The following is a 12018-nucleotide window of genomic DNA, read 5'->3' on the forward strand; positions in this document are numbered from 1 at the left end:
GCTTTATTTTTCTGTGTATTTATGTAAATTAAGACTGCATCTCAGATAGAAAAAGGAACATTTTCTTAGAGCCTCTTAAAAAGATCGTTTTCCCACCCTGTGTTCTAGTTGTTTTTTAAAGCTATTTAAATTACCCCATTTTTCCACAGTGCTTATTGTGGCCAGAGGATTTTCCAAGTAAACAGTCTGACAAATCATTGGTTGGACTAGGAGCACCTGCAGTGCCACAGCCTTTCCATAAGATGGCGCTCTGAGAATGTGCCATCTATTTTTCCACCTCTATAACCAGCCAGCAATTGAAACTTTTGTGAAATCAAATATTTATGGTAGGGAGCTAGTCGTTCTAAGACCCGCCATTGTTCTAATGCCTAGGGGAAGAAGGAAAGTGAATTTTCTAGCAGTTCCCTTGGCTTAAATCAGTACTAGGAGTTTTAAAATTCAGCAAGGTACGGTTGAGAAACCTGTAAAGTAGGGGATTTCTTCTAAATGTGATACTGTGGTACTAGCCATGGAAAAGTCCCTTGCTGGGGTTCAGTTTCTTCATCCACACAGCGAGTGGATTGGACCAGCTATCTGTAAGTGCGCTTCCACATGCACTGTTCTACGTTTGGATCCATTGATTTCTTACCACGCCACCCTCGCTGCCTCTGCCAGCACAAAACTAGGAAGAAAAGCTTGCCCATTTTCCGCTTGCTTGACTCTATTCCTTTCCTACAAGTGCTCTCTTTGCTTCAACTGTCCCAAGACAAGCATGCCCAGATGTCCTGTTTTAATTAGGTTCCTTTTCTCTTTATGGCTTTTGCACAGGTTTCCCCCTCCCTTCCACCCCACTCCCTAACCAATCTGCCTGAAAGGAGGGAGCATGTCCCCCTTTTCACTGCACAAATAGGGTTTTCTTAGTATTATGGCAGTCGTTTGTGTGTGTGTGTGTGTGTGTGTGTGAACTGAACTGGATCGGGGAAGAAGACACCGCACGGAATGACTAAAGGGAACGCTTCTAACATCACACATAACTGGTCGGGTTGTGGAAGTAGGCACTTCTGTTCATTTATTTCCTTCCTCCCCTGGCCAGTATTCATTGCTAGAAGCATGTCTGAGCTTCAGAAGGGAGGGAGTATGCAGAGAGGACAATTAATTAAATTACAGATGAGTATTACTAAGCAGATAACCCACCGTTAAAATCTCCCATGGCTAATGAGTGTCCCCACTCCTGACCCCCTCTGGGCAGTCTGGATGAGAGCAGTTGTGACTAGGATGGCTCATCCTCATTCAAGGCCTGTCACAAACCGTGTGCATCAGCAGTACTGAGGGAACTATGGAAATGAAATGCTGAATGAATTAATTAACTCGAAACTGCGGAGACACCCCTCACCGATCCCCCGTGGGCTCCAAGCTCAGAGCGTGCACATTGCATGAAATTCCCCGAGGACACAGCACATGTGTCTTTTGGCTGTAGCCTAAGTGACAAGGCAGGAAGGCATTGTGCACCGCACTCTCCGAATGTCTTCTCCCACTGTCCTCAGAGGTTTAAAATGTTCAGAACTCCTTTGGTGTTTGTCCAGTACCATGATGGTGGCGGTAGTGGCACATTACTTATTTCTCAAACTTCACTGAGTGACATACCATTGTACATTGGAGAGAAGAAACTCCACGCACAAGTCCTCCACAAGAGCTTTTAAAGGGCAAGCCCAGGAATCTGCTGAGCAGGCCAAAAGAACAGATTTGGTAGGCAAGTAGCTCCTCATTGTCTCCTGTCATGGAGCGATGGAGCAGTGTGATGAAGAAGTGCTACCAGGTATCTCTAAGGAGAATCAGCATTGTGGCTAAGAACATAAGTCACTGGAGCTGGACTGTCAAGGTTCAAACTGCAGCTCTGCTACAGATGGGTTTTGTGTTCTTAGGCAAGTGACTTAATTTCTCTGGGCCTTAGTTTCTTCATCTGTGTAAAAGGGCTGATGGTAGCTAGAAAGGTTAGTAAGATGTTACATGCTTTCTTTTCTTCAGTGCTTGGAGCAGTATATCATGAGATACTTTGGGTGACGCACAACGGAACTAACCCAGCCTCTGCTTTCATAGAGCTCCCAGACCTCAAAGACTGGCAAATGGAGCAGAAATAAAGGGAGAACTGGCAACGCAGGGTACACCTAGACATGAGGACAGTGGGGTCGGGCTCACTCTGTGTGGTTTAGAGGGACCCGCATTTCCCACCAGGCGAGGACTTTAGGTATCTACAGGGAAGGGTAGCAAGAATTTGAATAACTTTTCTTTTCTTTTCTTTTTTTTTTTTTTTTGGCCTTTCTGAGAGAGGGTGCTACTAATTGTGTACATTTTGTTGGTTTGCGTTTTGCTTTTGTGATCTGTTTCCTTGAAGTGCTGGGGCTGCAACCCAGGGTCTTGCACATGCCAGGCAAGCGCTCTACTACCTAGCCAAACCCCCAGCCCCAAATACACATTCTTACTCATATTCTCACTGATCCAAGTTACTTCATGGAAGAGGAAATGACTGTGCTTTACCTAACAAACTTTCATTGGTGACCACATGAGTTAGCCTCACTTTCACTTTTTAACTTTTCTTTTGTTTTGTTTTTTTCATTTGCCTTTAAAGAAAAATACCTTGTTGGGGATCTAACGTGCAGCATGGTAACTATAGTTAAGAGTACTGTATTGTGTACTTGAGATTCAGTAAGAGGATGGGTTTTAAATGTTACTGCCACTGTGAAGTCATGGTAGGATAATTAGCTGGCTTGTGGTAATCATTTCACAATATATATGTTTAGATATATGCACATCTAAACATCGCATTATACATGGTAGATGCGTTGAGTTTTTGTTTGTCAGTTGTACCTCAAGAAAGCTGGAAAACGTTTAAAAGTCATATAAAATGTTACTCCTTAAAAAACTGAATACTTATAAAAGTTTAAAATGTTCACAGTAGAGGGCTGGGGCTATAACTCAGTAGTAAACCATATGCTTGGCATGCTTAAGACCCGGGGTTCAATCTCCCCAAAGAAAAGAAGAGAGAAGAGGGCTAGAGTTGTAACTGAGTAGTAGAGCACTTGCCTTGCCTGTGAGAGGCCCTGGGTTTCCTCCCTAGCCCTGCCAAAAAAAGAAAAGAATAGGGAAGCCAGGCATAGTGGGGCACACCTGAATCCCAACACTCAAGAGGATGAGGCAGGAGGATCATGAGTTCCAGGCCAGCTTGGGCTACATAGCATGACCCTGCCTCAAAAAGAAGAAAGAAAGAAAATAGGGAAAATTTTCATCATACTGAACACATAGACTTTTTTCTTGCCATCATTCCCTAAACAATGTAGTATAACAACTATTTATATAGAATTTATGTTTTACTAGGCATTATAAATAAATAACATAAAAATGACTTTAACTACAGGGGAGGAGTGTGTAGGATATATGCAAACACTGTGTCATTTTATATAAGGGACTTGATTGAGTATCCACAGATTTTGGCAACCGAAGGTGGCGATCTGGGAAGTAGTCACTCTTGGATACAGAGATGAGTGAACTATGTTTTTGTCCTGTACAGACATACCTATGATAAAGTTGACCTTATAATTTAGGCACAGTGAGAGATTAATAGCAACAATAATAAAATAAGTATAACAATAGACTATAATAAGTTATGTGGGTGTGGTCTGGTGTTAGTGTCTGTCTCTCTGACAGAGACGTGCATGTGTATGAGGAAGAAAGAAACCTGTTTGCTGCACCATACTGCATGAGTTGTACCATTCACTCATGGTGGTCAAGGAGCGATCTTGTGATTGCTCAATTGACAAAATTGATAGAAACCTCAGCTCAGATTTACACCTGTCATTGCTGCCTCACAACCGCCACCAAAACCCATGTAAGGAACCGAGTCTTTAAGGATGGAAGAAAAACTACCCTCTGGGGGAAAATAAATGGAGATCATACTGTAAAAAATGTCAGCATGCTGAATATGTTAAGAGTACCATTTTATAAGAAATATAATCAGATGTTCTCTTCAGCATTTTACTATAAATTACTTTTTTCTCAGAGAAAGTTAATACCATTATTTATTAGTATGTACTAGTATTCACTTTATATATTAATATAATTAAATTATTGTATGCATTATATATTATGATATATGTAATGTATCTATTATATACTCTATTAATAGGATTTTGGATATCATATTATGTATAATATAAATATATAATTATATGTATTTATGTTTTGTAAATATTAGTGTATGTATGTGAAAACTCCTACAAGTGTGTATATCAAACTTGATCATGGGCTCTCTTTGGAAAAACAAGGTGATTGGGGGACTTTTATTTCTTAACTATTTACAATTATTTCTTCATTGTTTACAATGACCATCATTATTTTTGTGACTAAAATGTAAATTTTAAAAATACGGATTTACCCTTAACCCTCACTACCCTATTGTAATTGAGTAAAAAGCTATTTCATGAAAGGGCAAAAGACCTCTCAATAACTTTCTTTTCAGAAAGCACTCCATTATCAGGACCAGGACAAATCAAAAATAAAAGAGCTTGAAGCCTTTTTTCCCTCTTTGGTAATTGTGTTCTGGTATTCACACATGGTGAAAGAAAAGAAAGAAATGAAATCTGTTTCTTGTTTTTTATTTTATTTTTTTTCATTTGCTTTATTTTGCAAAATGAGCCATAACGATATGCAGAGATCTGGAACCACAAGGGTATCAGACGTCCACCTCAGGTGTGAATGACTGTGTGTCTGACATTGGCAAAGCCCAACACTAGGGGTAAAAGGTAGAATTGCCTAGGATAATAAGTACTTCCCGTTCTCATGGCAGTGGGGATATCCATAGGTACTACAACTTGAGTTTGAAGTGAAGTCTAAAGCTTTCCTTGAGTTGGTGTTCTGTCTTCCGTAGGAGAGCAAATGAGTAGCAAAACAACACTTAGAGTTAGTCCTTTTGATGCACTTCACTAGCCAAGACCTTGAACCTACCCTAGCGTAGTTCTTCCTGCTGTGTCTTGACATTGGCCTTTGTTCTTTTAGGTGCCCTACTAAATTGAGAGCACAATAAGAGCAGAGACCTTGTCTGTCTTGTTCATTGTTGTATCCCCAACGTTGAGAAGAAAAGGAGACTGAATATTTGTTGACTGTGGATTGAATGTTCTCCACTGATTTATAGTGGACTCTATCTGGAATGGTTTACTTTTGCACCATGGGATCATCCCATAGTCTAAAAGGCTAAAGAGAATTTGTGGTCAGCTTGACTGTTGGTGTCAAGTACAGTCAGCTTTCCCTTTGAGAATTTCTTTGACAAACCTCTTTACCTTCACCTTTACAGATACAGCCAAAAGGCAGCGAGAAATGGGATGAAAAATCAATTCAACCTCCATGAGCTGAAAATGAAGGGCCCCGAGCCAGTGGTTAGTCAAATTATTGACAAACTGAAGCACATCAACCAGGTATGTGGCATATCTAACAAAAGTGGCATGGGCAAAAAAGTGAGAGGTGGACAGTTTTCAGTGTTCAAAATGTGTATTTGGGCTCTCAGAGAGGCAGCTATTACTCATTTTCTTCAAAGATTCTCTCTGCTAAAAAAGACTTCCGATCCTCATCTTTCACACTCTTTTAAGTTATTATGCTAATAATACCATATGAGAAAATGCTTGGAAAATAGAAGAAAATATTTCTCACATTCTAATGTTTTTATTTTTACATGCTCTCTTCTAATACTTGTTCAGAAAATCACTTAGTCATTTTTCATAGTTACAAGTACACAAGATGTGTAGTTCTTTTAAAATGATACTGTATTGACGACGATTCACACATAGTGCTTTCTCCTCGTCTTTAGTCAAAAGAAATGAGCATTTCAATTCCTGTCTTCAAATTCTGTTCCAATGAGAAAGCATCAGTTGTCACTACGACCAGCAAGATACGAGAGGTCCAATTTCACTGCATCCTTGGTAGCTTCTGACTCACAGATCCCCTCGACCTGTACACACACTTTTTCCTCTTACAAGGAGTTTAATAGAAGTTAGTGGTACCATCTGCTTGTGATTTCTTTGTGGCCACAATTTTTTTAAGGGCCACCGGAAAGGCTACCTACCATATGCCAGTGATGATGGTGTTCCTGCCTCATGAGCCACGAATGGGCCTCGTACCATGGCTTCTGTTTTTAGCTTAGGAAGAACTTAATGAAACTAAAATACTTACATAAGGACAGAAGTTTCTGTATGAAGATTTTGGCATGATTTTGTGGGTTTTTTTAATATGAAGCTTAGCAGTAAAATTTTTGTGTTTCTTAGAAAATGTTTGGAAGGGCGTTCTAATGGTGGTGTATTTTACTGCAGTTGCATTGTGAAAGTATTGACAGCATGCTTGGGTGTAACTTCTCCAGTGCCTCATAAAGTGCTCTGCACTCAATGAGCACTTAATAAATGGCTGTTACTGCTGCTGAGCACATTACGTAACCAATCCTCCCTTTTGATGTGAAAGTACAACCTCACTAAGTTCAAGCAAGCCTTGTTAGATACAGTGTGGTTATTTCAAAATGCATCTCTGAGGGGATCTGAGCACAGACAATGTACATGCTTCACCTGCCAACAGTGGTAGGTTTTTGTCTTCCAAATTATCTCAAACCAAATGCATTGGGTGACTCCACTCAACCAGTTACATCCCAGTGCTGCACTGGTGAAGACAAAATCTCAGGGTCCATCACTGTGTCCCTAATGCTAAATGAGGAATACTGTCAGCAAGTCCTCTGGTCAACAGATCTTAAGGAACACCCACTATATGGTCAGCCAGGTTCCAGGGACTGTGGAGAACGAAGTCTGATGTTCTCCTCAGGATGGGAAACACAAGCATAAACTGTGGTTAAACAAAAGTAAAGGGCAGTCTATGATATGATGAGAGCCTGAAGAGAGGACTGGAGATGTGGCTCAAGCGGTAAAGCACCTGCTTTACAACCGTGAAGCCCTGAATTCACACCCCAGTCCTGCCAAAAGAAGAGAGAGATGTTGCTGACTAGTTTGGGGTGATTGGGTGATGTGCTTAGGCCTAATGGTGAGCTAGGCTAGTGAGAAGACTCCAGGGAGGTGCAAGGGCTAAGATCTGCCATGAGCAACATAAATAGGGTTAGAGTGGATAAAGATAAGCAGAGGAGATTCGGTCATAAGAAAGATCAGACAAAGGCCCATGGGTGCACCCCACCTAAGGAAAGGGAAAAGCTGCATCAGACTTGGGCTTCAATATGATTCAGCAGCACTACAGATATTTAAAGCAAGCCATTTTAGCAAAGGCTTTATGTACAGTGGAAAGAATATGGTCTTTGAATCCAAATGGATGTGAATGTGGTTGTGGGTCTTACCAGATACATAACTTTAGGCAAGTCAGTTAAACTCTCTGAGCCTTAGTTCTCTCATTGGTAGTATTACAGAGCTCTCAAAAGCTGCTGTGTAGGTATGTGTGTGTGTACTATGCACACACAAAAACTAGTAATTGCATATGCCTGACAGACCATTATTAAAGGGTAGTTATGAGAATTATGTACTGGCTTTTCTCTCTTTGGCAGGTATTGACTTTGAAAGAGAGTTCCAGTGGGTTTTTTTTTTTGCCAGTCTAAGTCTGTTCATATAGTTTTGTATGGCTTCAGATCTCTTCATTCCTCTTCTATATTATTTCCTTATTTTCCTTTCCTCTAACTTTTAGCCATGAAAGCTGAAGAAACTGAAACCTGTTCCTAGGGAGGTAATAGTCAGAATTGGAAAAGTCACCATTTCAATTCCTTTCTCTGGTCATAAATTAGTATGTGAACATTTTCAGTTTCCATAGAAATGTCATTGAGCAACCAATTAATTCTCATTGATGGACCAGTTTTACCTGTTGAGCTGTTAAAATTGGTTAGGCTCCAAACACCCACATTGCTTTTTCCCTCTCATCTCTGTTGCTTTACATGGTTAAAACTCGTTTTTTCAGACATTAAATAAAATTCACACGTTTCCTGTGATTCAATGTGAAAGTGAGATGCTTTAGGGAGGTCATAAAGTAGGAAATTACAATGATGATGACGATAATGTTGATGATAATGAAAATGTCTTGTATTTGTATAGCACTTGACCAAATTTCAGAGTCCTTTTGTGTCTTAAAGACTAATTGCTTAGGGAAAAAAATCCAACCTGGAAATGTATGACCTAGTACTGTCACAGAAAAGTTATTTTCAAGAGCTCATTGTTACAGTTGGATACTGTATCATCCTCAGTGCTCCCTGGGAGGTAAGTGATAAATAATGTTTGTCTCCTTTTTGTAGCTAGGGAAACTGAGGCAGAAAGCCATTAAAGGCTGTGTGGGCATGCTGCCAAACATCTAGTGAGTTTAGCTGACTACTCAATAAGTCATCCAGATGTTGTTTCCTATGCATTGCCAAACATCTGGCTCCACTGACTGCCTGACTAAATTGGCCTGAAGTTTTGGTGATGAAGAGGTAAAATCAAGTTAACTTCCCGAAGTTCACATGTAAGTGACTGGTGAATTCAGAAGTGTAATGTTTTTCCTATGCGCCTTGCTTCCTCCAACATACATGTCTATAAATACAGAGAGACATAGCCCTGTCTGTGCATGTACACCCATGTACGCCCATCCTGTTGAACTGCAGCTAAACCATTTATGTGTACATCCCAAAATAACTCTTTACTTTCCTCCTTCCTTGGAAATTCTCAGCTGCCTCCTTTCAGATTATGGCTGCTGTTGATAGCACTGGAAATAATATACCCACTAAGGGAATAAAGTAACATTATTTCCATATTGATGGTCCCATGGTGGTAACCTTGAGGGAATGGGTTCAAGGTCAGTCCCGGGCCCCTTTCCTGGGAAGTCTTGCAGGTGTGGAATGTCCTCCCTCCTCCTTCTAAGCCAGAGTTCATGTGTAACATTCCCACGATTGGAAATGAGGACCTTTTTATTTCCTTTTCAGTTTCTAATTTGGTGAGGATTTATTGTCTTGTATTAGGAGAAGAACTGAACTCTTTTAAGTTCTCAATGTCAGTCCTGGAATTTGCTGGACCATATTGCTTTTTTTAAACCAAGTTTTGTTTTCGTTAGTGTCATTCTGCTCCAGGCTCCTGCGTGGAAAGAAGACTCCCACAAAAACCAAGAATGATCATAATGCATTCTTCCCCATATGATGCTGTGGGCCATTTATTCTCTAACCCAGTTCTGTTAGTGACAGTTCCTGTCTCTTTAAGAGTAACTATTAGTTATTGCTAATTTAGCAGTCTCTAAACTACCGCAGAGGATTGTTCTCAAGGAAAATTTAGCCACTTATTCTTTCCCCGTTTCACTTGAGGTTCAAATGAAATTCCAGAAATTGTTTTCTTGTCCATTGTAAACAGTTGAAACCACAGCAGTCAATACCTGCCCATTTGGTGTCAGAGTGTTTCATTCAAAGTGGGATAAAGTCTCATCTGTTTGGGATGGTTGAAATGTCCTGCTGAATGGTGGGGGAGTGGACGAGATGGCCTCTTCAGATTCCTTCCAGCCGTGTGATTCTGTGATTTGTGGCTCAAGGTCAGGCTTTAACCCAGCACCCTCTTGTGAACAAGTCTTGTGACTTTATTCTCTGCTCTGCTACTCTTTTAAAACACCCTGTTCCCAGGTCACCCCTTTCCACTTTGTAACCTCTCATCTTTTCAGAAGTTGTTCCCTTCCCACCAGTCCTCCAGCCTAGGCAGATGGAACTTAAACTTGCCCTTCCCCCCATCCAGTTCTCTGTTCTTCTGACTTGTCCTCATTAGGTTATGAAAACATTAAACTATAAAAAACAGTTTTGAATTTATCACCCCTAAGTTTCCCTCCTCTGAAACCAGATAGGTGACCTATCTGTGAATCACGTGAACCATGTGACTCCTTATAAATGATAATAACTCTGCCATATATTTGCATAGCACAACTTGGTTTGTAAAGCCCTCTTATGTACATTAGATAAAATTTTCACAGTGAGTCTGAGAGGAAAGCAAGGCAAGCCTTAGTTCCTAAATTTGCTTCTGTAAAGACATGGCACACACCTGTTAGCAGGATCCACATATAAAAGATGTACAGGAGTACAAATAGCAGAAACCCCATGATTTTTGGTTTCACAATTTCCAAGTACTTAATATAGTCATTACTATAGTCTGAAGCTCGAACATCAGCAACAAAGAGAGATTAAGTGTGGTCTGGCTTGGTTTTACCAAATCCCAATTGGGATAATTCTTAAAAAACTCTCGACCACATTTTACAGTGAAGTACTTGAGGTACTCTGGGGCATGGGTTTGAGTTACACATAGTAGATAAACTTTTTGTGTGCTATCTCTAATTGATACACTGATGTTAAATGGTCAAAGAAAACTTTAAAATGCAGAGAGACAGAGAAACGTCCCCACTTTCACTCTCCTCTACAAGCACTAGAAAAGTGTTTTTAAAACACTTGAAGACTCTGCTATAATGAAGATACTAATTTTTTAAATAGAAAGGTAAAGTTTTTAGTAAATTAGTAAACTTGTTTGGGGAGGGGGGAGATAGAGGAGAATGATGGAGGGGGTAAATTCAACTATGATATATTGTAAGTACTTTGGTAAATGTCACAATGTGCCCCCAGTACAACAATAATAAAAAAAAGATTAAATAAATTAGTAAAGCTGTTAAGTAACAAAGAAGTGGACAGGACATTCCTTAGCACGGGATATTTAAAACATCTCTGAAGTGGATCCAGACATGATAGAAGCACTCTAAGTAACTGGTTTTAACTCATAATAGAACCAGTGAGAATCATAAAACACTGACCAAGTCCAATAGTTGCTAGAAAAGTTAGCATTAATCTAAAAAAATGGAATTGTGTTTTAGTGTCTAGTATGCTTCTTCACATACAAAATGGCATGGCAGAAGTCTAGTAATTACCATTTCCATATGGAGCCAGAATGTGTGTGTGTGTGTGTGTGTGTGTGTGTGTGTATTGTATGTGTGTAAGAGAGTGTCTACAATGGCAGGTTAACAAGAGCCAATGAATTGACTTCTGAGTCACAAAAGGACAATGTGAATTAGTCTTTAAATACCAGATCTAGACTCTGTGGACCTAACATTATTTCATGAAGTAAAAGGGAATTAGCTGATATATTCCAAAACACATTTATCATTCAAAAATCTTCTGTTGTTTTGCTTAATAGCCTGAAAAATAATTACAATGTCTGGTGGCTTCGGGGAGCATGTGTTTTTAATATCTTAATTACTATGTACAGTTGAATAACACTGCACCAAGAAGAATTCCCAAGTATTTTTTATTAAATTTCTTGAACTATTTTCTATATTTATAATATACAGGATTAAAGGTACTTAACTTGGGTCCTGTATTTTAGTCTTTGCATATTAAATTAAATTACTGAAAATTGGAAGATGGGTCTGGAATGGCGTGGCAGCCTGTTACTGGTACCACTGTTGTGGTAATCTTGATTGAGCAGTAGAGGGAAATACATTAACTTTTTTCATTACTGATTCTATTCTTTCATAAGTTTTTTAAATTAAAAATATTGGGAGTGTTAGCTATGGAAAGACAGGTTCTACTATGAAAAGAGAAATCTAGCAAACTATATAAACCACCAGGTTTACATAGTTAGAAATATATTTCTAAATTAGCTATGCAATCCATAATCTCATATTCTATTTATAGTTGCCTGCTAGCCAAATGTAGCACAGTGTTTTAATAAACAGTTATAAATGGTTGCTCTCTGTCCCCATAAACCTTTGTTGTTTTGGGGTTTTTTTGTGTTTTGGTGGTACTGGGGTTTGATCACAGGGCCTCACATTTGCTAAGCCAGTGCTCTACCACTTGAGCCACTCCACCAGCCCTTTAAACCTTTGTTATATGCTGTATATTGGTATATTGAAACATGAATACACTATATATATATATATATATATATATATATTTGAATATTACTTGAGAATTTCAAAGGTAACTTTTCACTCTGATATATTTATGAATATGTATCTTGCCTCTGAATTATAAAC

General features: G+C 39.3%; 1 protein-coding gene and 1 long non-coding RNA gene across 5 annotated transcripts in view; one reads left to right on the forward strand and one right to left on the reverse strand.

Moving 5' to 3' along the window:
- The window catches only part of Gpc3 (glypican 3), a 389991-nt gene that overhangs the window by 281320 nt on the left and 96653 nt on the right, over positions 1 to 12018 (forward strand). The window contains exon 6 of the mRNA XM_074063548.1: positions 5324 to 5444. Within this exon, the coding sequence (XP_073919649.1) occupies positions 5324 to 5444 (121 nt within the window). The remainder of the gene's footprint in view (positions 1 to 5323; positions 5445 to 12018) is intronic.
- The window catches only part of LOC141419819 (uncharacterized), a 53729-nt gene that overhangs the window by 28474 nt on the left and 13237 nt on the right, over positions 1 to 12018 (reverse strand). The gene's annotated exons all lie outside the window — the stretch shown is intronic.

This window comes from Castor canadensis, chromosome X, assembly GCF_047511655.1.
Source record: "Castor canadensis chromosome X, mCasCan1.hap1v2, whole genome shotgun sequence".
Classification (NCBI taxonomy): Eukaryota; Metazoa; Chordata; class Mammalia; order Rodentia; family Castoridae; genus Castor; species Castor canadensis.